The sequence below is a fragment of the Mirounga leonina genome, unplaced genomic scaffold, assembly GCF_011800145.1.
Source record: "Mirounga leonina isolate KUSES-001 unplaced genomic scaffold, KU_Mleo_1.0 Mir_115, whole genome shotgun sequence".
NCBI classification, from domain to species: Eukaryota; Metazoa; Chordata; class Mammalia; order Carnivora; family Phocidae; genus Mirounga; species Mirounga leonina.
The window spans coordinates 91,030,329-91,056,094 of NW_023270268.1; the positions used below are offsets into that span (position 1 = coordinate 91,030,329).

The 25,766-nt window shown below is 38.1% G+C and overlaps 1 protein-coding gene across 3 annotated transcripts in view; it reads left to right on the forward strand.

Moving 5' to 3' along the window:
* The first annotated feature begins 955 nt into the window (after window positions 1–955).
* The window catches only part of LRRC58 (leucine rich repeat containing 58), a 38,964-nt gene continuing 14,153 nt past the window's right edge, over window positions 956–25,766 (forward strand). The window contains exons 1-4 of one of the 3 annotated variants that reach the window (XM_035000076.1): window positions 956–1,563; window positions 10,126–10,254; window positions 10,916–11,193; window positions 22,808–22,967. In XM_035000076.1, the coding sequence (XP_034855967.1) occupies window positions 1,064–1,563; window positions 10,126–10,254; window positions 10,916–11,193; window positions 22,808–22,967 (1,067 nt within the window). In that variant the 5' untranslated portion in view covers window positions 956–1,063. Of the gene's footprint in view, window positions 1,564–10,125; window positions 10,255–10,915; window positions 11,194–11,378; window positions 11,707–14,731; window positions 20,558–22,807; window positions 22,968–25,766 lie in introns of those variants that run through there. The other 2 variants (XM_035000077.1, XM_035000078.1) reach the window with 2 other exon arrangements.

Sequence of the window (25,766 nt, forward strand, 5' to 3'; positions counted from 1 at the left end):
ATTGTTAAATATTTTTCTCATTTCTACTCGACTTGCCAAAATTATGAAAAGTAACTTCAGAAAAGACTGAGCTTAGGGCAAATATGTTCATTAGAAGTACTAAATCAAAGCCAGAGTCGGGATTTTGCCAGTTAATTGTAGTTTCAACCCGCAGTAAAATCTCACTGCTTTCTTAGTTCTTAAACTGATCAATTAACTTGAGCTATCTCAAGTTAACGAACCTCTTCCATGGCTCCCAAATTCATTTCCAGCCACTACAAATTAACCCAAAAACCACAGAAATGCTTCTATAGCTAAAATGTAGAAACACCTTTACTTAGTATACCTTACTTTCATCGGGTTTCAAAAATTAATCCTGCAGGCAAACAGGGCAAGTAATTATCCATGCTCTACGGATGGAGAAACTGAAATCAAATTCTTTGTCCAAGGACACAGGCTTATTATATATATAGCAGAACTCGAGGTCGGATCCAGGGGTTCTGATTTCTAGCCCAGCTGTCTTTGCACTTTGAAGTCGGCTTGGCTAATCCCGCGCCTTTAAATTCCTGGGGCTTGCTGTAATGAAGCTGACTCACCACTAAATTCCTGTGTTCTCACTGAATCCCGCAGAGTAGGGGCCCCACTCCCAAACTGGGAACCAAGGGGGCGGTGCACCATGACGCGCAACCTCTCAAGGCCAGATAAGCAAACAGTCCTCGGGCTGTTTACCGAGGCAGTCCTGCACTCTGAGGACAGGGAAACCAGACTCCAGGGACTATAAACCGCCCCTGTTCAAACCCTCCGCGGTTCAAAGGGCAACTTCGCGGCCACCCGGCCTCCGCCCCCGCCCGCACCCCTTCTCCGTGCCGCGCGCCACGTGAGACGCAGCCCGGCCCCCCGAGCGGCGCGCGCACCCCGCCGCCTGGCGTCGCGTGACTCGGCTGGGGCGCGCGGGGTTAGCGCCCGCCCGCGCCACTTCCGACGCAGCCCTCGGTTCAGGTTCCGGGGCGCCGCGTTGCTCCCGGCCTGGGGATCGCGCGGGGCGCCCTTCGGTTCCGGGGCCAGGCGCCCCGCGGCGGCCGGGATGGAGGAGGCCGGAGCGGCGGTGGCCACGGCGGGGGAGGCCGAACTGAACTTGTCCCGCCTCAGCGTGTCCCCGGAGACTCTGGAGTTGGAGCTGGAGGCGCGCGGCGAAGAGCGGCGCGGCGCCCGTGAGGCGCTGCTCCGGCTGCTACTGCCTCATAACCGTCTGGTGTCGCTGCCGCGGGCGTTATGCAGCGGCTTCCCGCACCTCCAGCTGTTGGACGTGAGCGGCAACGCGTTGACCGCGCTCGGGCCAGAGCTGCTCGCGCTGAGCGGCCTCCGCACGCTGCTGGCCAAGAACAACCGGCTCGGCGGGCCCGGCGCGCTGCCCAAGGGCCTGGCCCAGTCGCCGCTCTGCCGCAGCCTCCAGGTGCTCAACCTCAGCGGGAACTGCTTCCAGGAGGTGCCCGCGTCGTTGCTGGAGCTGCGCGCGCTGCAGACCCTCAGCCTGGGTGGCAACCAGCTGCAGAGCATCCCGGCCGAGATCGAGAACTTGCAGAGGTGAGCGGGCCCCTGCCCCAGAGTAGGGAAGCCTGGGGCGGTGTCCAGAAGCGCCGGAGCGCTAGGCTTGTCTTGGCGCTGGTCATTTGTCACGTAACCAACCGTCTGCTTCCAGGCTCGCTCTTTAACTCTTTGGCAGTGATCACTGCCCGGCCATCTCTGCGAGTTGTAAGTGAAGATCCGGTAAGATCGCGTGTGTGACAGCGTTTGGGACTGTGTTTGCCCTAAGGAGATTTTCGAGGCAATTTTTCTTTTTTCTTGGGTTCCGGGTGTGGGGGGAGTGATCCCAACTGAGTAGGTACTCAAACAAATGTCAGTCTGAGGTGGTCACTTCCTTGCTTTGACGTCTGTGGTGGTTTTTCATGCCTTTTAGCGTGACAAACAAGATACTCTGACCAAACCCTTGCCTTCCACTCCATTTCCTGCTATCCTTTATCTGTAGCAATACTAGCACTGTTTGTGAAATTCAGTGAGTCATGCAGTTTACCAACACCTTATGGGCACTTACTAAATATGTGGTGAATGGATGCAGGGCCTCTGTTCATGTGCAGTTCCCTTTGCCTGGAATGTTGCCTGCACCTGGCAAACTCCTATTCATCCTTCAGAACCTATTGCCAGAGTTGTCTGTTTTCTTCCTTTACTGGTTCCTGGACAATTATTGATTGAACTGTACTTCCTGTGTACCTCATTCATCCTGCCATTGCATTTACCTTATGGATTATAATTCCTTGTTCAGAGGTCTGCCTCACCCACTAGATTATTCAGTAAATATATGTTGAATTAAATGGAAAGAGGAAGCAGAGAGGCAGGATAGCAAAAGTCTCCTAAAAGTGCTCTGCAGGGGTGTGAGAAATAGAGCAAAAGCAAGTGTATTGTCCAAAGTGAAAAAAAAAAAACGAAATGTTTGTCATCTGTAAAATATTTTCACATCCTTTGTTGAGTTTTCTGGGATAACAGAATATTAGAGCTAGAAAGAGGTAAGTGTAGTGAAAAGAACATTGACCTGAGAATAAGAACTCTTGGTGTCCCAGCCTTAGGCAGGTCACTTAACATATCCTAACCACAGCTTCCTAATCTGCAAAATAAGGCATTTGGACAAGATGTCCATTGACTCATCAACAGATATTTATGAAGTACTTACCATGTGTCAGGCACTGTCCTAGGTACTGGGGATGCAGTGGTAAACATGGTCCTGTTTTCATGGAGTTAACATACTAATAGGAGACATTAAACAACGAATTATAAACCTCATTTTTTGATTACAGTTTTGAAAAGTTCTATGAAGACAAACGGAATGCCTTCAAATAACAGAGGGACCTGACTTAGTTTGGTCCTTGAACAGGTAACATTTGAATTGAGAATGGAGAATTGAGAATTTTGAAGGAAGAATAAGAATTAACTAGGAGAGGGTGGGGTGGGATCAGTCTAGGTAAAAGGAACAGTGCATGTAAAAGCCGGAAGGCGAGAGGGACTGAAGGCCAACATTTTGAAAGGAGGACATTGTACTAGAGCATAGTGAGAAAGTGGCCAAGAGTGAAAGTTGGCAAATAGAAACTTGGACCAGTCCCAGGCCATGTTGGATCTTGAAGGCCATGGTAAAGTTTGGATTTTATTCTAAGTACACACAGGAAAGTTTTAAGCACATCAGCCTTGTTGCTGTGCAGCAATGGAATGGGGAGAGGGTGGAGAGACGAGATTTTGAGGGCTGGTTAGAAGGAGGTCATTCTAGTAGAATGAGAGATGATGGTCACTTACACCTGTGTGATGCTAAGAGAGATATTAAGAAATAGAAAACTTGGAAAGAGATTTAGACATAAAATTGACAGTCCTTGGTTCCTCCTAGTTTTGAAGTTACATAAGTCCAACCTTCTCATTTGAGTCTTAATATACTAAGAAAAACCTAGAGCAATTATTTCCATTACATGGGGGAAAAGGTAGGCAAAAATCCTATTTATTGAGTACTTAACAATGCTGTAGGCCCTGTAGTAGAGGCTCTAAATATCCTTTTTAATTCTCACAATGCCTATGTGAGATGAGAGGAAGAAACTGAGGCTTTGAGAGGTTAAGTTATAAGAACCCAAAGCCAGTGAGTGGTGGAACTGGATTTGATCTCTGGGATCTCTGAATCCAGACCCAAGAATTTTCCGCTGTGACAGAATAGGGCTAGAACCTAATCCTTCTGACTTCTGTTGCATATGTGATCAGGAGGATTGGTCAAAACTCTTTCCTGGTTTACCTGATTTTCTAGCCAATAAACTATGCTTTTTGGTCATTGTACCTTTGGCTCCAGTTGTGTGTGGGATCTTTGTCAGTGTTTCCTTTTTTCAGTTTTATGCTCCATTTCTCTTTACTGATAAGAATCAGTAAAGGTTTAGGCCATGCTCCAAATTGAAACTCTAGTTGAGTGTAGGCTAAAAGGGTCGTGTAGAAATACAATCTTAGAAGTAGAAACAACCTGGGCAATGGCCTGATTCACCCCCCTCCCTTTTTTTTTTTAACAGATGAGGACACTGAGATTTAGTATCAGTCACTTGCTTGAAGCCAGATAGTGACAATGAGATTCATGTGGTTCATGTACTTTAAAAGCTTGTGGTGAGTGATAGTATTTGAAAATGATTCGATATGGGGATGCTACCTCAAGAAAACTACTTTCTTTATCCAAAGATGTATAGTTCTTATCTCTCTGTGTTTCTCTACCTGTTTCCTGCCTTCTTGTACAAAGCTGCCTCACTATAATTCCATCTCCCTTTAACCAACCATAATGTAGAACGAATTTATATTTTTGTTATTCTTAATGTCACTTTTAAAAATATTTATTTATTTGACAGAGAGAAAGAGATAGCAAGCGAGAGAGAGCACAAGCAGGGGGAGCGGCAGGCAGAGGGAAAGGGAGAAGCAGGCTCCCCACTGAGCAAGGAGCCTGACGCGGGGCTCAATCCCAGGACTCTGAGATCATGACCTGAGCTGAAGGCAGACACTTAACTGACTGAGCACCCAGTCGCCCCTCTTAATGTCATTTTTATTTGGGTGGAGGAGCAAAACATTTTCTACTTAGACCTGTGGTTAAAGTTATTGGCACTAAGGGCCTCGTCTGTTTTTTCAGTGGGTCATTGGCCCTTGCTAGAGAAAAGGCACCCACTTCAGTATCCCTAAGGATTGGAGAATCAAGATACTTTCCAAGAAGCAAATTTAACATTGGTGTGTTAATGCTAAACAGAAAGGAAAGGAAGAATTTTGTGAATTCTGTGAATGAGTTTTCTGTTTCAATGTTTGTCACGATAAAATAGAATTGTTCCAAGCCCGATGAACAGAAGTGCAATGTTGACAAAAATACATCACAAGAACTTTTAAACACTACAGTTTTGCTTAACATTCAACAGTAGTTTGTTTTCTCCTTTCAAAAGCATTTTTGGAAACAGTAGAGTGTGTTTAGTTTGCCAAAATAATTGAAAGGCTTCAAGTCCCTAGAACTTTGGAAATTATTTGAGTTTCAAAGTGAGAAATAGGTCTGAAAGTGTAAATTTAATATGCTGGTTGTGTACTCTGATTAATGATACCCACAGAGAATTTATATGATTTTGAAATAGTAGGCTTAGTTATATTTTAGAACATCAGATACTTTTCTGATAAAGTCACAGTAACTACTAAGGTTGGGCATCCTTTCTTTCTGTGTACACTCCAAAGCATTGATAGAAGCAGACATTGAGTCATAACTGACAACCAGACACTAATTTCTCTCAGTTCTTGACTTAAACAAATAGAAGGGACAAGATTTAAATTTGCTCTCAGAATCACTCTTCCCTTTCTTCACCTTATTTTCTTTTCTCCATCATTAGATTCTGTTGCAAACTGTTATTTATTATTTGACTATTGAAATCTTTATCAAAGGATTCCCAAGATTGCTAAATTTTTCCCCGGGTAGTCTTCTCATTAAAATAGTTCCTTTTCCAGGATAATTTCTGTGATTTGGATTTCAAATGTTCTTTCTATTCTACTCTCTTTTGTTCCATTCTATTCTAGTAGCTCCCCTCTTTGAAAAAGAGATTTCTGAGTAACCAAGCATTAACTTATACCATATTTGGTAGAACAAAAAGTCCTGCTCAGGAACTTTTTCTTTCTTTTTTAACCAGTGCTCAGATACTTATGTGTAGGAGAATTCAGTCTTATATCCAAACAGTTGATTTTTGCTACAAGATATTCTTTGAAAGAGAAAAAAATATATCAGAATTAAAGTTGTCTGCTTCTACTAAGCATTATAATTCAAAAGAGAGATGCAATCTTGGAAAGATTTGCACAATCAGAAATAGGAAAAAAGTATGAATATATTTTTAAAATGACAAAACTTCAGATTCAAGTTAGCTTTTTAAATCACTACATATCAAGGAAGTCTGAGATGATGAAATAACAGACACTCAACAAATGAAAGAAATTGTACCTGAGAAAATACATATAAGATACTCTTTAAAGGACTTTAAAGTATGTTTTCTAACTTCAGAAAGGTAAAGGCAGGAACTTCATCAATGAAACAAGAATAAGAAAGTTAAAAACCAACAATTATGAAAACCCCAGTTAGAATTCCTAGAAATGAAAAAAAAAAATGTAATTATGAACTCAGTGTGCTGAATAGTATGCTGAAGTCAGCTGATGAATGAATCATTAAGCCAAAAGGTCTTACTGAGGCATTCTCCTGGAATGCAGCACAAAAAGATAAAGAAATGGAGAGTACAGGGGTACCTGGGTGGCTCAGGTCGTAACCCAGAGTCCTAGGATCTAGCCCTGCTGCATCAGGCTCCCCGCTCAGCTGGAAGTCAGCTCCCTCTCCCTCTGCCCGCTCCCTGCTTGTGTGTTCTCTCTCTGTCTCTCTCACTCTCTCTTTCTCAAATAAATAAATCTTTAAAAAAAAAAAAAGAAAGAAATGGAGAGTATGAAAGAAAGGTTTCTTTCATGTAAAGTTGATCCTGAAGTTCAAACAGCTGTTTAGTAGGAATTTTAGAAAGAGAATAGAGAAAATGTAGGAGAGGCTATGTTTGATGTAATAGTAGCTGACAATTTTCCACAATTGGACTCTACCAATTTTCCACAAGAGCTCTCTAAACTGATATCTTGAAACATCATAGTAAAACTTTAGAAAAGAGAGAAAAAGACCCTAACAGCTCCTAATAAAAAAAACGATTACCTACAAAGGAACAGTAGTAATACTGGCTGTAGTAAGATAATAGAATAGTATCTTCTTAGTGCTAAGGAAGAGTAATGTCAACCTAGAATTTTATGCCTAGCCAAGCTGTTACTCAACAGTGAAGGAAAGAGATAAAAACATTAAAGACAAAGAATTCAAAAATTAACAACCATGGGTCTTTGTTAAATATATACTCCAAGAAAAAATGGACTTTAAAAGAGATAGCAAGATCTTTACTAGCAGGCTTATACTTCAAAGCTTGAAAGCAGGCTTATCTAGGGCCAACCTATTTTTGGGTATCAGAACTAATTTTAGTAAAATTCAGAGTTATAAAAAAAGAAAAAGAAATAACAAGCTCCAGAAACAATGGTGAACAAAGAAATTGGTAAAACAGATTGATGAATCTGAATAATTATTAATTGGAAATAAATTTAAATTTATTTTCAAATCAAGGTAGAACTAATTCTAAATGATATGAAGAGAAGGACAGAAAGCATGGATGTGTGTTTGGGAGTGAGAGGGAGAGCAAAGGAAATTCAAGGGGTAACTACTAGCAAGATAGAAATAGCACATACAGTTCAAAATAGTAGAGGGGGAATGGGAAGAAAGGAAATTTAAATGAAACACACAAAAGAGCTGAAGAGAAAAAAGATATTTAGATATACTGTGATAATAGAAAACACAAGTCTAAACTTAGAAAATCAAGTTGCATCCTGCTTATAAGAGTTACACTTAAAATAGAAATACCTCAATAAGGTAAAAGTAATAGGATAGAAGAAGATGTACCAAGCAAATCTCTACTGTTTCACATCTGCACTACTGCATTAGGCTCCAGTCTAGTCATCCTACTTCCACTTCTCCCATTGTACTCTCCTCTCCCCACCACTTACCAAGCTACTTTCCACACAGTAGCCAGTGATCTTTGTAAAGTGTAAGTCAAGTTACACAACTTTGTTCAAAACCCTTCCTACTTAGGATAAAATTCAAAATCCTTACTGAGGCCCAAAAGGCCCTCTGTGATCTGGCCTTACCATGCTACCTGTCTGACCACCACTGTCCCCCATCTACCACTCTGATGTACCCACAACTGGCAACACACCAAGCATTTTCTACCTTCGGAATTTGTACTCATTCATTTCATTCTGATCTCTGTTCACATGTCATCTAAAAGAAACCTTTGTTAACCACCCTGTCTAGAATTTCACTTCCATAACTAACCATCTGATTACCTCCCCTTTTAGGGAGGTAACACTTAAAGCTCTCAGACATAATACATACACATTCACTGATTTATTGTCTATCTCACAAGATTATAAAGTAAAGAACTTGGTCTTGTTTATACTGTGTTCCCTGGAATGGTGCCTGGCACGTGGTAGATGCCTAGTTCGTATTTGTTAACTAGGCACTTTATGTGATGTATAATATTATTCCATTTTGAAGAGAAAGAACCTAGGGCATAACAAGAATAAGTAAATGGCTTAAGTTCTTATACTGGTGAATGGTGGTTTAAATGAAATAAATACGAACAAAAATAAAATCGAGACACAATATTGATAATTAAAAGAAATAGATTTTAAGGCAAATGGATTAAAAGGAAAAAAGAGAATGTTTCATATGAGTTAAGGAGCAGTTCAGCAAGGATTTATTTGCATTATAGCCTCTGTATTTTCAGGGGAAAGAGCAAAACTTGGTAATTATAAAGGGAAGAAGGAAAACTATGGTTCTGGTAGAAGACTAACCACCAGAGCAAGAAGGCAAAATAATAGATGCTATAAAAATTTTGAATTGCAGTTAATAAGTTCAATACTAGTAGCTCCACATTCATTTTCACATACAAAATGTGAACAAATTCTGTGCTCTAGGCCACAGAAGAACAAGGTTATGCGGAACATATATTTAACAACAAAGCTCCCAACAAATTAAGAGAAAGCCATAAAACCTGTGAGAAAAATGAGTAAAGAATAGGAACAGGCAATTCTCTGAAGATACACAAATGACCAAAAATATATACAGAGATGCTTAATTCACTAATAACTAGAGAACTGCAAATTAAAAGAACAGAATGGTATCATTTTTCACACAATCAAATAGTTAAAAAAAAAATTAAAGCAAACAATAATAATAAGTGCTGCCAGGATTATATGGTAAGAAATACTCTTAATTTGCTAATTATGGATTTATAATCAGCTGTAGCCCTGCAGAGTAACTTGGCTTTACCTTTTTAATCCTACTCTATCTTTTAACCTTATATACTAAAATCTTCCCCTGGAACTCTGATTTAGTGAATCTGGATGGGACCTAGAATTTGTAGCTTTAAAAGTATCACAGGTAATTCTTACCCTGGAAGTTTGGGTAATAGTTTAATAGGCTATTTTTTCCCACATTCAGAGGTGTCTTAAAAGAATGCTAGTGTCCATTGAATTAGCAGATTTAACAGGAAGACAAAAGTAACATTGTAATGGAAAAAATCTGTATGTATACATTTTAATTATATATCTTATAAGAACTGATTCTGCTACTCCCTGCAAAAATCTTTTGGAGAAAGCCTTTCTACAGTCAACACCACAAAAAGTAGCAGTGCATTTTGGTGCAATATATGCTGTGTCTAAAATGTGGTTAACTTGATGGAAAATAAGGTAAGTATCTGGAGCTTTAATTTCATGATAGTGGTCAGTTTTACACAATTTATTTAGATAGCTCCTGAAGAATGCTTTTGCTATAGTAAGAACAAAGAAGAAATTTAGAGTTCAGCCATGTTTTCCCATTCTTTTCAGAAAAAGATAGTGGTTTTTCCATTGCCTAAAAGTGCACCAAATCCATGCCTACAGCACAAAATTCAGGCTTCGTATAATCCGGCTTTTCTTCAGCCTTTTCTCTGGATTCTTCAATAGGAACTCTGCCCTTCTGTGTTAAAAGATGTGTCCATTGTCCCATAAAAGCCCTCCCTTCCAACCTGAAGTGTCTTACTTCCTCCCAGCTGCAAGGACTAAATTCATGGTCCATCTGAAGTCACAAACTTTTGCGAAGCCTTTCCCAATCCCAAGTACTGTGTCCTTTTCTTACTTCTCAATTTTTTTAATCTCCTTTATCATTTATGGATTGCTCTGCTTATTTTGGTATTTTAATCATGTTATACTCACTTTTGGCCTTGTTTTGTGTTTAATTATAATATGGTCTAACAATACCCTGTCTTACCTGCTTACCTGTAATATAAGCTCTCTGAAGATTGCATTATTTCTCTAGAGCCTGTATAGCATATAGCAGATCCTAAGTAAAACATTTGCCAAATGAATAAATGAAATGTGTTTGTTGTAATAAAGACATTGGGATGGATGTCTTGTCCAATTTTTGTTTACATTTTTGTTTTTGTTCATTTATTTTTACAGTTTAGAGTGTTTATATCTCGGAGGAAACTTCATCAAAGAAATCCCACCAGAATTAGCAAATCTGCCTTCTCTAAGTTACTTGGTATTATGTGACAACAAAATCCAAAGTGTGCCTCCTCAGCTTTCACAGTGAGTAGTTTCAGGCAGGCTAAGTATACACAGAGATCCTTGCTTAGGAATTTTTATCCTGCATTCATCCCACATGTTTTATATATGTAGAAGAAAATTAGGCATTCTCAAAGTAAATGGTACATGAGAATTACAGTTCTGAGGTTTGCTGTGAGTTGAGTTGCTTATTTTTAACATTACTTTTAAATGTGCTGGTTTATGTCTCAAAATATTTGTTTAGCTTGTTTTCTTTAATCAAAAATAGAGCAATTTGGCATAGATTTCCCCAGGTTTTATGGAATTTTACTGATTTTATATTTGATATGAAACATTCCTATCATGACATAATGTGAAGGATCTTGATTTCTATTGCATTTTAAATCTTTCTTCTTATAGGTATCTGAATGATAAATCATGCTAAAAAATCTTTAAATCTAGCATTTATGTCAGGCTGGCACATCAGAATACTGATTATTATTCTACATTCTCTAAGATCCCATGGGCAAATATCATCTCATGATATTTACAAGTCTACACTCTGGTCTAGTTTCAGCTCCTTTTTATTTTACCTCTTCTGTTGGCCTTAATTGCTTATCCTCATGGGAAAATCAAGTTCTTTGCTTAGCTTTCTTGGTAGTTAGCTTGCTCGCTGCCATTGATTTTTGTACTGCATTCATTGTAGGTTGCATTCGCTTCGTTCCCTCAGTCTTCACAATAACTTGCTGACATACCTGCCTCGAGAGATCCTCAGCCTTGTTCATTTGGAAGAATTGAGTTTGCGAGGAAATCCATTAGTTGTTCGTTTTGTTAGAGATTTAACCTATGACCCTCCAACTCTCCTGGAATTAGCTGCACGGACCATTAAAATTCGAAATATTTCCTACACTCCCTACGATCTTCCTGAGAATCTTCTTAGATACTTGAGTTTAGCCAGCAATTGCCCAAACCCAAAGTGTGGAGGTAAGTTAATTCAGTGTATATGTTTCCCACTCATTTAGCTATTTTTTATATTGATGATCTAAGTGTTTTTAAGTAGTCATCTTTCAGAGAAAGGCATTTAGCCTCTTTCTGTTTCCCTTATCCTTTCACCCTTTTACCAGTAAAGTAAGACTTTTCTCCTTCCTCTCCCTTTCTTTTTTTTTTAGTGCTTTACAATTCATACAGAAGGAAAATACCCAGAAAGTCTCATCGTGTCTTGGAACTGTCACAAGATAGTAGAATAAGGTGGTAAAATAAGAGGAAACACAAAGGAAGCATAAACAGTCCTAACAGTTTAAAACGAGTCTCCAAAATGTTTAGCCACTTTTCATATTTATTTGATGGACATTTTCCTAGACCCACTGTTCTGAGTATCAGGTACCTTTATAGATTATGATTCAGGATGTAGGAGAATGGGCTGAATGTGCCAATTTTGGAATGTACCCTAGACTTTTATATTCTTGTAAATCCAGGCTCAAAATTTCTTGAATTTAGGGACACCTGGGTGGCTCAGTCGGTTAATCGTCTGCCTTTGGCTCAGGTCATGATCCCAGGGTTCTGGGATTGAGTGCTGCATCAGGCTCCCTGCTCAGCAGGGAGTCTGCTTCTCCCTCTGCCTGTTGCTCCCCCTGCCTGTGCTTGCGCACACTCTCTCTCTCTGAGACAAATAAATAAAATCTTTAAAAAAAAAAAAAGTCTTGAGTTTATAGCATTTGGAGAGAATTAAAGAAATGATAGACTGCAAGGCAGAGTAAAATAGAAATTCAAAGTACTATTGGAAATCAAAGGAGGGAGAGGATACATGTAATTAGATCTGGAAAAAATGAGCTGATTCTTAAAGTATGAGTTGGATTTTGATATGGTAAGTAAGATTGAGGATAGGAAACTTTTCAGTTGGAGAGAGCAAAATTGGAGACAAAACAGTATGGGGCACAATATTGGATGAGTAATAATTTGGCTCAAATATACAGTTTGGCTCTAGTATTTCTGTAAAAAGTTAGGGAAGTACATGAGAGAAGAGTAAAAGATACATTGAGGCCCAGTTATGAAGGTCTAAAGTGCCAGGGTGTGTGGGTGGGAGCTGGTGACAGATAGCAGGTCGTTTTATTTTGGCTCTCTCATAAAAGACTGCTTTTTAAAAATCCAATCTGATGGGAGTACAGAAGGGTTTTTACCGTTGTAGGAGAAATGTAGGTGCTGAGGAAATGCTACATCATGATGATCAGAGCCAGGTGAGATTTTCCCTGGAGCTCCTGTTGTGTCTTAAAACTGTTTGAAGGTTAAAAGAGAGAAAATGATTTAAATTTTTCAAAGAATATTAAAAAATAAAAAAGACACTCTTGGTTTAAAAAAGATGACCCTCTAGGCCATTTCTGGCCACTCTTAGAAATGGAAGGTCCTATGCTGTGCCAGATTAAAAGTGCTTAAGCTCTTCTCTGTAGCTCTCCTTTCCCAAGTTGGCTTTTTTTTTTTTTTTGGAAGATTTATTTATTTATTTGTCAGAGAGAGAGAGAGCATGTGCACAAGCAGGGGGAGAAGCAGGCTCCTCCCCAAGCAAGGAGCCTGATGTGGGACTTGATCCCAGGACCCTGGGATCATGACCTGAGCTGAAAGCAGACGCTTAACTGACTGAACCACCCAGGCATCCCCCAAGTTGGCTTTAACAGTGGTGAGGGATAGCATTCACATCAGGCCTTACGGCATAATAATCTGTGTCTGATCTTTTCTTTGAATTCTAAAAATGGACCTCTACAAGAATTCTCTTTTCTCTTTTAAATGCTTTTTTAAATGACTTTTTTAGTATACCGATATGTTATTTATCTTAGAAACAAATGTACTTCAAAAATTATTAGTTTAAAAGTCGAGATTATACAAAAATTGAACCAGTGATGTTTTCCCCCTCAGACTCATTAGCTATTGAACACTGAGTTAAACAAAAGTAAATTTTTTTTTTTTTAAGATTTACTTACTTATTTTAGAGAGAGAGCTTGAGTGTGTAAGTTGAGGGAGGGGCAGAGAGAGAGAATCTTCAAGCAGACTCCCCACTGAGCACAGAGCCCGAGGTGGGGTGGGGCACGGGCTCGATCTCACGACCCCTGAGATCACCACCTGAGCCATAACCAGAGTCAAAATCTTAACCAACTGAGCCACCTGGGTGCCCCAGCAAACGTAAATTTATATTTTGAGAGATTTTTTTGTCTTTGTAGAATCTGAGATCATGGGAATGACAAGGTAGTATTGTACTGTTTTAGCTCATGGTAACTCTATAATGCTTTATTTTATTACTTCCTTCTTCTTTTAGGATGCTAACACATTTTGGGGGATTTACTATCAATATTGATTGACCCGTTTATTGCATTTATATACTTTCCAAAATTGTTCAAAGTAACATACCATGAAATCCCCTTTTTAAACTATGAATTATACTGACTACAGGATCAGAAAATTAAAAAGTTAATGGGGGAAAAAGATAAATAGAAATCATTGTTTCTCCTTTGCTTGAACCACATTTTCTTAGTTTAGAGCCTTATGTGATACACATAGAGTAGTTGGTGCCGGAGGAATCTTAGAGTATAGAGGTTGAGATTGCTCTGCAGAAAGGTGATGGGACCCAGAATTGTAGGTGTTCCAGTTATACTGAACCCTGAGCCACAGTAACCTCTGCTTTCCTCTCAGCTGTAGCTATAGTTTTGCTTAGCTGAAGGGCCCAGCTCAGGAGCACTAAATTAGGAATCAAAAAAGGTGAATACTGTTTCAGTCTACCTAACAATACATAATTATGTGAGAATCAAGTGAGATCATTCATGAAACAGCTTTGAAACCTGTAGATTTAGAGCCGGTGGAAATGTAAGATGGTATTTTGTTTCTTTTAATTTTCCCTTCCCAATACATAAGAACAAAATACCAAAAGTGATCTCTTTTCTGCAAATTTTGTGTGTAACAACTAATCTTTTAAGATCATTAAAGGAGTTTTGTGGGGTTTTTTAAAGATTTTATTTATTTATTAGAGAGAGAGAGAGCATGAGAGCACGAGCGGTGGGGAGGAGCAGAAGGAGAGGGATAAGCAGACTCTCCTGGCATCATGACCTGAGCCGAAGGCAGTCGCTTAACCAGCTGAGCCACCGAGGTGCCCCTTGTGGGGTTTTTTTAAGCTTCTTGACTGTAGGGTAGTACCAAGGAGTAGCTTGGAGGATGGTGGAAGAACTATACTAAACACTATAATCTCTCCATCAGCCATTGTCCACCAAGTTACCCAGAGAAAATAAGTTAACAGTATCCTTTTAATGCCAGCTCCCTTTAAGATAAATCTTATCTGGCCTTCTCTTAGTAGCCAAATTGCCATCTAGGCCTTCTAGTATTTCTGTAAATAGCTATAGAAGCAACTATTGCTTCTACTTAAAATTCACAGAAAAGGAGACTATATATGACTTTTCTTCAGAATGCTGGAGAAGGGGTTGAAAAATAAATGGCTCTTTGCTTTGTAATGATTATTTTGTACTTAATTCCTTCTTCTCTCCAGGAGTCTACTTTGACTGCTGTGTCAGACAAATTAAATTTGTGGACTTCTGTGGGAAGTACCGCCTCCCACTGATGCACTACTTATGCTCCCCAGAGTGTTCTTCCCCTTGCAGTTCCGCCTCTCACAGCTCCACATCCCAGAGCGAATCTGACTCGGAGGACGAAGCTAGTGTTGCTGCACACAGAATGCAGAAAGTTCTTCTTGGTTGAAAATAATGCAGGGTTGTGTGAAACATTAAAAGAACTGAGCAAAGGTGATTAGAAAAGAAAACAGACTTTGAAGTTCACTAGGAACCGTCACTAGAAACCGTATCTTCATCTTGAATGTCCATGAAAGAGTTGGAGATGATGGAAAAGATTTTGCATTTCATCTTCCCATTCAGCAGGAATGAGTCCAGTTCCATGTTTGGATTCTTTGAATATAATTCACTCTGAATGATGGTTTCAAATTTAACTGATTGTTTGCAATTTTCACTCAAGTTTTGCATGAATCACACAGCACAATGGAACATTCTGAAGAGCAGTGCTATAATAAACCATGAGTGGTATAACTTGTGATAGTTGAGATGAAGAAAGAAATTATCAGAGCTGTAATTATTACCAGAATTGTCCTTGGGTTTAGATTGAACATTATACCTTAACAGGATTAGCCCTCCCTTCCTGTATTGCCTATGTGTCTAGATTACAGAGCTATTCAGATAAGCTCACAGATGGTTACACAGGACCTAACCCTTTCAAGTGACCTACTAACTGGTAAAGTAAGGGATATAACTTCTATGTGGGATTTTAAAACTCTTCAGTTCTGCTCTTTTGTTCTATATGATTGCTGTTTCCTTTCTGTAATCCAGCAATGACTATTATAGTGCCTTAATCCTAGCAAGATTTTAGAAATTTATCCATGGAACGATGCCAGAGCAGCCTATATAACCTGACATACTATGCAGAACACTTTAAAATATGCTTTAACAGAACTAGGTAAACAGCTGTATATCTGACATAAGAGCTCATGCCACCTTAACTTGAATTTTTTGTTTAAACATGAAGTGATCCCCTTGTAAGGAAATCACTTTTACACTTAATGGGAAGCAACAGTCTTGATTAATCTTTTCATCATAAGACAAAATAATAGCTTTTGATTTAAAAATCTGTCAGACTTCTTTTGACAGAAAAGAGATGTAAGCTTAGAAAGCTTCTTTGTATCTTGCATTAAAGGAGTGGGAAAATGATTTTAAAATTTTTAAGTCATGTCTGACTCCTTTGCCTGTGTGTACTGAACTGTAACTTTCTCTACATTAAAAAAAAACTAGAAAACCATTACAACAAACCAAATAAAGTTATGGGCAGCCATCATTTGTGTAAAGACTTTAAAGCAGTCTTTAAATTGTGTGAAATAGAATAATTTCCAAAACTAGTTTAACTATGGAATACTTTTTGAAAGTAATGTATTGATAACATAAGAAATTTGTTAAATATATCCCCAGAGTATAGCAGAAAAATATTTCACAAATTAATTGCTATTAGAAATGACCAAATTTTTATTATAAACTAGTTAATTTGCAATAAAAATTGAATAGTACAATTATAAGTTGATATTATAAAATACACAACACATACTAGCAGTCATTAGATAACCAATAATAAAATGATGTTTTATTGATAAACGTTACCTATACAATAATATGTAGGTCAGAAACACATTAGAATACCAGAGGATCTCCCTTCTGGCTTCCTGACATTCACAACTGGGGCACACCATTTCTTAAAAGCATATTGTCGTATAATAATAATAATAATAATGTACATATGTTAGGTTTTTGTCTTGTGTATTATTTTTTACTTTAGAAGAAAATATATTGTAGGATAGTTCAGATTTATTATGTGTTATTCATGAAACATCGTGGAGTTTCATGACTGCAGTTGTGAAACGCTGCTATAGAGTGAATCCCTTCACCTTGTTATAATGTAACAATATGTTTTCCTTTTGACTCAGAAATTTTCTAGGTCTATAGAAGTAATCTAGTATGTTTCTGCTGCCTAACAAAGTAGTACATGGGTGATTAGATCATAAAATGGAAGTAATGTAGAGTCTTTGTTTACTTCTCCATTTGAGCCACAGCAAGCTGCGTACGAAATTATGAAAGATAAAGATAACTTAGGCAGTGCCTAAGTGAGAAGCCCAAAGTGTTTTGTACCTGACTTAGTTAATATCAATACATAACATATTTTCATAGAAAATAATGTATTCATAGGAAAATACCCAAATTGATAGGACCGAATTCTTCTGGCTTAAATGCCTCAGTTTACTTCCTAATCCATTACCAGCTTGGGTAATCTTCCAAGAGTTCGTCTTTTTAAAATAAATTGGTAGGTATGTAAGTACAATTAAGTTCTTCCTGGCTTCCCAGAAAGAAAGTGTACTGATTGATCTTTCACAGATGTAAATAGGTCCAACCAGAAACAGTTTCTGGCCTTTGCTATATATGCAGATGTATACCATAATATACAATAACTGTTTGTTGTTCATGTACATTTCAAAATCTAAGATCAGTGTGCAAGTGGCTTTAGTGACTTTAACTGAAATCTGCATTTCAGTTGTCAGTTCTTTTTTTTAATCTTTGACCTAAACTTTTATAAGAGCTGCTAATAATTTCTAAGATTTTCCCTGTTTCTCTTCTCTACCTTCCCTTTTTTTTTTTTATAACTGGTGATTGTAGAAATTAGCCAGAAGATGAGATAGAAGGGACTTGATAATTTAGAAACCAGGTAATCAACTCCTAAATCATATCGCTGACTATGTATTTGAAATGATAGTCTATCTCTTTAGTTGCTAAGTCATATGTTTGTGTTTAAACTAGTTAATAAACTTTATTTTTGAGACTTAAGAATCTACACTAATTTTCATAATGAAATAAGTTTTTGATATTGCTCCAATTGGACAGTTTCAGTGACCAGAACTTCTGTGGGTAAAACTACTTAACCACAGCATTAATGTGTTTAGAATGGAATTCTTCAATGTTAATATTTGAAATGGAAATGGGTACATTGAACATTCTTCGTAATCTTTATTCCTAGAATCCAATTCTCAGTGTCACCAACTCAGTTTGGATAGTACTAGGATTTTAGGAAATAAGAAGATTAGCTGATACAATATTTTGCTTCCATGGTGCCAGGGATTGGCTGACCTAAGGACAAGCTAGTCAAGGTTCTTAGGATTCCTTGTATTTGAATACCAGAGGTAGATCTGAAGGTTAGTTCATATTTTACTTCTAAATGTGTGCCAGAGGAGTCTCTTATTCTGAAATTCTTACTATCTGGAACTTTAAATTACCAAATGTAAAAGTAAAGATGCATTGTAAACTGTACCTCAAATTCGAGAAATTTTTATGTCAATGTAAATAAAAGTTAAAGACAGTCCACACTAGTGCAGTGTAATACTGCAGACCAATTCTACCAAACATCGTAAATACCAATTTAACCAAAGGAAGAGAAGGAAAAGGCTGAAAGAAATCTTTAAAAATAACAAAGGGCAGGGAAAGAGGAGTCACCAGACACCCAGGGATATCCCTGAGCTAAGAAAGTTCTTTAAAGTAATAGTGAATTGTTTTAAAATCACGAGGCCTATTTACCATCTGAAAGCCTTTATCACTAAATTTCTTTGGTTTCTGCTACTGGAAGATTATCCACATCCCTCCATAATGATGGGCCAGCAAGTAAATAGGATTTTCTTACAGCCAACCTTGCTCTTTCCAAAGGGAGAAAGTAATACCTCATTAACCTGGAATTTGTCGTACAGCGTTGGTTAATGTTTACCTTGTCACAATGTAAAAAAGAAAAAAATACTAAGCAAATAATTAGTGCAAATGAAGTTTGATCTTTTAAAGCATTTTAGCAGTATTTATTTATATAAAAAGTTATTCTACATAAGACCCTTTGTAGGCAAAACAGTTATAAAATGTGTATATAATTAGTTAAGCTGCATTTATTTAGAAATACCTAATTTTTACTTAAATGATCCCCTCTCTTCTTATCCAAAGTAGATATTTTATTATGTTAGTGTAAATGTTACTCCCTCTTTAGTCCAAAATAGTCAGCTTTTAAGTTGTGCTGGATGTTAACAGTAAAGGCTGATGTGCGTGTTTTTAGGCAACATGATCTGGGATACATAGTTCTGATTCCCTCTGTATAGAAAAGTACTTGACTGTCACTGTTTCTGTATTAAGCACTATTCTCTTATAACATTAATTTGATAAATTTAATAGCATCCACTTTTGTATTTTCATGATAGTCGTGATCTTTTTAAAGGCAGCAGTGTCTTCATTTATTTTCAGAAAGGTGTGCCTTAAATCCTCCACTGTAGACCCAAAGTCTGGGGAACTGTGTCATTTAGTAAGTTGTTTGTGACAGGGTAATGACCCTTTGCATTTGACTCGAGGGAGAAAGAATGTGAGTGACCTGATTCCTTCCCCTAAAACAGGGCCTAATGTCTGTGAGTCTAGGGCTTTTGTAGAGGGAATCCCAATCATGCATACTATCAGAGAAGGTCAAGCCATAAGGATCAGAGTCCCCTGAAAATCAATGAGAAGGTATATTCTTTTTTATATTATAAAGAAAATTTATCTGCTACCACTAAGGGATGACAGCAGTTCCCAACCAAGTTCATATTAATAGCATGATATAAAGATATTATTGCTGTGAGGCCTAGGATATTTTGTGAGTGGTTTCTTTGTAACACTAGCTTGCAAGGGGCTATGTTTTTAACATTTTACTTGTAAATATCTCCATTTTTTCTATCATTCCTTGGTCCATATTTGCTAAGAATTGATGTAGAAAATAATAGTTCACTAACAACAAACATTGAACAGTCACAGGGTAATACTGATTTGGGTGCTACTAGACTTTTACCTGAGATTTGTCAGTCTCAATTTACCCTAAGGTATAGTATTCAATCTAGTAAATATTAAAATTTATGAGTTTAATGGAGGTTATGTATTTACCATTGTACCAGAAAGCCATGGTTAGATTGATTAAGTGCATTTACTAGAACTTACTTTCTTTGGCTGTGAATAAATTGGATAAAACTGTTTAATTCTGAATTGTGGTTAGAAGAAATTAGGATAAGATTGAAAGTGCTATTGCTGGTACAAAAGTATTACTAAATTGCTTAATTCTTATGTCTACAACTGATGTTTTAAGAGAATCATTTATTAAACAGTTGACATTGATGTGGTCATTGATGTGATGTATGTTATTGAAAAGGAATATTAACTTCAACAATCACTTTACAACAGTACAATCATGGAGAGCCCTGTGTGCCTGTAATTGGTGTTTGTTGCATTTCTGAGCCCACTTGTTTTCATGAGAAACAAAAATATTATGGGAGAAATATTTTAAGTTACCAGTATTTTAACTTTTTATAAAGTTTGGGACTTTAAAGTATCGACAAAGGATATTAAAAATATATGTACTTTTACTTTAGTCAAATTACTAAATTTCATTGTCTTCTTCCTTAGTTTTATGTATTTGAAATCTTGTGAATTAGGAATATCTATATAAGTATATAGATACTTAAAACTTAATAATAACAAATGTAAATCAATGTGACTCAACAATTAAATTTTCTTTTCAGGACAGATATACTTAAGTGCATCAAATTTATATATTACTTTGTAATGGTAAATGCTCTAAAAAAATATTTAAGCTACTTCAATTCTATACCTCCTTTTTTCCCACAGGACTCACAAGAAAATGTGATGTTATATTAACCCTCTGTGTGAATTTTGCCTTATTAAACATTGTGCCTTATTTTATTAAAAGTGCTTTCTTGGAATTTGAGTCTGTATTCTGAAAAGTAACAGTATTTTAACTGAATTGAATTTACGTTAAAAAAATCAAAAATCCTTATAATGTTTTGTTTGTTTGTTTTTAAAGATTTTATTATTTGACAGAGCGTGCGAGAGAGGGAATACAAGCAGGGGGAGTGGGAGAGGGAGAAGCAGGCTTCCCGCAGGGCAAGGAGCCTGATGTGGGGCTCCATCCCAGGACCCTGGGATCATGACCTAAGCCAAAGGCAGACGCTTAACGACTGAGCCACCCAGGCGCCCCTAAAATCCTTATAATGTTGGTATTGGCCTGATTACTTGCTGTACCACTGCTCATCTGTTTGAATTTCTTCAATACATGAATACATACATTAGGCATGTATTAGCATTTACTGTCTTGCTAGATACAAAGGATAAAAGATGAATTAGACTAGGTCCCTTTCTACCATAGTTCCTTCTGCTTCCACAGTCTTAACAGACTTATGGATGCATGCTCAAATAAGAAGTTGGTGAAGTCAGTTTGCCAATGAAGGTCAGGTACTTAATTGCGTTTAATCTGGAATCAAACAGTTGTAACACAGAGTAGTACTGACTGAGCATATTAATATTAAAGTACTTAGTATTGTTCTTTAATGCCATTATTTTGGTGACCCTATAACACCTGACATTTTTCTAGATTCCAAAATTTGGAAGAATTGTGGCTGGTTGTGAGTTGAGGTAAGCAGAATAGGTAGGAAAGACACACTCTGCAAAACAGGTCATGTTTCAAATTTGCTGACAGGGAAAAAGCTTAACACTTCCCTGGTTAGTATATCGGAGGGCTTCTTGGTGAGGAGAGGCTCAGAAATTGAAGGGCACAAGAGAAAAAACATTAGGTGTAACTCTGATCTCTTTACTTTCTTGAGGATAAAACTCCCTAACCTGCCCAGTTGGGGATGTTCTTAGAATAAGTGTCAGACGAAAATTTTCTTTAATGGCTTATCTAACTGTAGATACCAAATAGGAAGCCAGAACATTTCAGAGGATAGTGAGACTTGGATGTGTCCTATCCATCACATCAGTCACTGTCAACTTCATAAGCAATTCCATCAGCATTCTCTAGAATGTTAGAGCTAGAAGAAACTTTAAAGGTCTGAAATTAACTCACTTGTTTGAGATGAAAAAATTTAAGCTCAGAGAGACTTGTCCAGGATTCCAAATGTCTGAATCATGAATCCTAACCTCTGGATTCCCACTTCGCTATTATCCATTCTAGCATTCTGCTTTCTTTATAATAATGTATTCTATGACAAATCAGTAACAGTGTTAGTACTGCATTGTAACTTGCCAATCAGCATCAAAGTGATGCTGTCTGCATTACCTCTCAGAGTATTCAGAATTTTAGATCTGGCAGGAAACTGGAGATAGGAGTAAATATCTGGGTAGCATTCAAGAACCTACTTTATTTAATCCTCATGACAATTGAGTTAGGACTAGATTTGGTAAAGTTTGTTGGTATGTTTTCCCTCTTCTGAGTTTAAAATTAATAAATTGACATAGACTTGAGAAAGGGATCTAAATACCAGCTTTATCATAATTGGGCTCCTTATATTCTCCTTAAATTGAATGTAACCAACCAAAACCACAGACTTCTCCTGCTGGGGCTGTGCACCCCTGGGTGGCATTCCACAAGGCTGACCATAACACACCGTAGATCCAAAGGAGGTCAGGTCAAATTGTAAACCCTGTAGTGCTGCCCAAAAGAGAAAGCTGGAACAATTATCTTCAGACTTCGGCCACCTAAGCAGATGAATTAGTCTTTCTCCCACAGGGAGAAAGAAGATGCTAGAAAGCTTCCTTCTGGGCAGCTGTTCCTCATTCTGGTTGCACATTAGAATCATCATGGGGGCTTTCAAACAAAAATGCACGGATCCCCATCTCCAGACCAACTGAAACCTGATCTCTAGAGATGGAGTCTGGGCATCAATAGTTGTGGAAGCTCCCAAGTTGTAGGTGACTCAGTTGCCCAACAAAGATAATTCTCAAGTGTAAGTCCCATCATGGTAACTTGATGTCAGTGGACTGGTTTTTAACAGATGAAGAAATGGGCCCAAAGTGATGAAGTGAGGTGCCCAAGTTCTCTTAGATAAATAGTGACAGAGCCGGGGCTAGAATCCATTTATTGTGTGTGTGTGTGTGTGTGTGTGTGTTTTAATTGAACACTTACTTTAGACCAGGCACTGACTGCTAATCTAATGTTCTTTGCTTCTCCTTGTCAGTCACTTTCTTTTCTGAACTGAAAGTGCTTGGAGGATATAAGACGGTATATTCAAGTGGATTGGTCATATTGAAGCCAGCTTCGACTACATCAGAATGTCTGCTGAATCATGGAACACAAAAGCAGCAAACAGATCAACTTTATCAGAAAAATTCATCAAAGTATGGCTTGGTCAAATATTTCAGGTTACAGCCACAAGGCAAGACATAACCTTTCCATGGGTGAGGAAAAACTTAGCAAGTTGTGTACTGCTTCTTTTGACCACAGATATAAACACATGGCTAACATCCTAAGCAGTGGTGAGGAACAGGTTGACATTACCAGGAAAGATAAGAAAATGTAGACATCTGCCCAGAGGAAAACACTATAGGCAATCCATAAACATAGATTCCATGTTAGGAAAGTAAGTTCAACTCAACTACACATTTTTATAAGCACTATGCATAATTTCAACTGCAGTTTCTTTTAGATCCAGCTATGAGACCGTATGATTATTTTACTGCTTAAATCGGAATAATAAGGCACTCTTAAGATCTTTATAAATATGGAAGCTTTAAATGGAAAAGTAAACTTATTCATGAAGCCATGGAAACTCATGGAAAAGAAAATATTCTTAAAATGTTATTATGAGTATTTTCTTCCTACAAATAAAGACTGGGTATAAAATGTTGCTTTGGGTGTTTTAAAAGCTGAACTAAAAAAAAAAAAAAAAAAAAAAAACTGAACTAAATAAACATGAAATAAGTTTAACTTGGAAATTAAACTTATAGCTATAAAGCTACAATTTTAAAAGTTTGTCATTATTGTTAATTTTAACCTCTTGTAACCTTGACAGTGGTCTCCGAGGTTCTTCCTAATTTTAAGTCCACAATTATCTGTGCTCAAAACTCCTTTCTGTTTTGGTAGCTCTCAAATATTTGTAAGTTCTTGCATCACTCCCTAGACCCTTTTTAATCATCTCTGTTTAGGTCTTTTCATCTTTCCTCCTAGGCCAATGCACATGCAGCCAGGGGCAGAGGTAGTAATGAGAACTTTACCCCTGAATCTGCAATTAAAATTCTACCCTTTATGTAACTTAACAAGGGTTTGTTGTAGTGGATGACATGTCAATGGGCAACTTTGAAACAACTTTTTTTATTTCTGCTGAGGGCAGCATGTCACACAAAAAAGGCATGTGTGCAACTGACTAATGGATAGGAAGGAATCAGAGGAATACCAGGTGCATTAGAGGAAGTATTCCTTAAGGTTCTTGTGATGTGTACTAGCCAGATGAGATATGGAGGTGACTTTTAAATCATTTATATCAGCATAGGGGCAGAGGGACACTAATCATACCCGTCTGTGAGTGAGTGTGCGGGCGTGTTTGCACATACAGGCACACGTACATGCATGCTACCCACGATACAGTTTTTGTACCTCTGGCTCCAAAATGTCGCTGCTTCCTTCCTCTCAGCACTTTCTTTCTGTCCTTTCTTCCAATCCAAAATTCCTCCCACCACTCTAAAAGCCAGTGAGTCACCCTTCCAATAGTCCCTACCTTGTGTTTGTGCAACACCTATTAGGAAGAGAAAAATGAGAAAACAACAAGATCACAGCTCTATGCAGTTGAGACATAAGTCTGATAATATAAGAACTAGACATCAAGCTGTGGTAAGTTGAGAAAAGAGGATTCTTCACAGTGACGTTTTCAACATTGACACTAAGAAGCAGCCAGACTGGTGTAAGTACAGGAATTGATGTATCTAGGAGGAGGAAAAAAGGACAAGATGCTTCCAGACCACTCCTGGCTGAGTGTTTCATGGATGCCCCAGTAAGGAAGGTTGAATCACAGTGAAGTTATGTAATATTTGTAAGTTGCTACATACATGTATGTACATGTTAATTGTTGTAAACTTATCCCAAAGAGAAGATTCACTCTTTTACATATTTTTGGTTATCTTTATGAATTCTCAGGTATTATCATCTCTTCAAGGTGCTATTAAGGAGAAGAACTTGAGGGGCACCTGGGTGGTTCAGTTGGTTAAGCGACTGCCTCCAGCTCAGGTCATGATCCTGGAGTCCCAGGACTGAGTCCTGCATCGGGCTCCCTGCTCAGTGAGGAGTCTGCTTCTCCCTCTGACCCTCTCCCCTCTCATGCTCTCTCTTACTCTCTCTGTGTCAAATAAAAAAATAAAATCTTTAAAAAAAAAAAAAAGGAGAGGCACTTGAATTGAGTCAAACCAGTATTTATATTCAGGTAAGCCCAAATGCTTGTACAATCCCACATACACATACACACAGGCACGCAAGCAAATATACACATCTGCACACCCGAAGATTGAAGTTCAATCACTGGACACAGAGAGCAAAATGTGTCTGTCACATTCACCTGACCATGTGGCCCAGAGAGGAATAAATGAGCTGCTAGGTGATCCTGCAGGCGATGCTGGGCTTACTGTGTGATAGGATTGGGGTTTTTTTTCCCCCTCCTTTGGAAGATGCAGTGCCAAAGCCGTCATTATAGCAAAGGCCAAGAAGTAGATTTGACATACAGCAGATGTTTCTTTTCTCAAATCAGGATTTGAAGGGATCTGCTTATCATTAATAAGCCTATTACCCCAATAAGGGTCATTTTCCTGTGTGTGCCCTTTAGCCCCAGATAGCTAGCATTGAATCTCTTTTCTTTATGCAACCATGCATAAGGGCAAGACTAGGCAATCCTTCATATATTAACAGATCCAGAAATATGGGCCCATGAGTGCATGCCTCATAAAATTAGGCAGTTAGGAAAGTAAAAAGGTCATTAGATGCACAGACTGATTTAAGGAAATCCCTTGGTACTAAGAACCAGTCTTCAAAAGATAGCTGCATCACTAAGGATTTTTGGCACTGGTGTCTTGCTTTCCTTCCTTTTCTTCCTCTTCATTCTCTATTCCCCTCTCCCTCCTTTTCTTCCTCTTATTTTTCCTTCTCCACCTTCA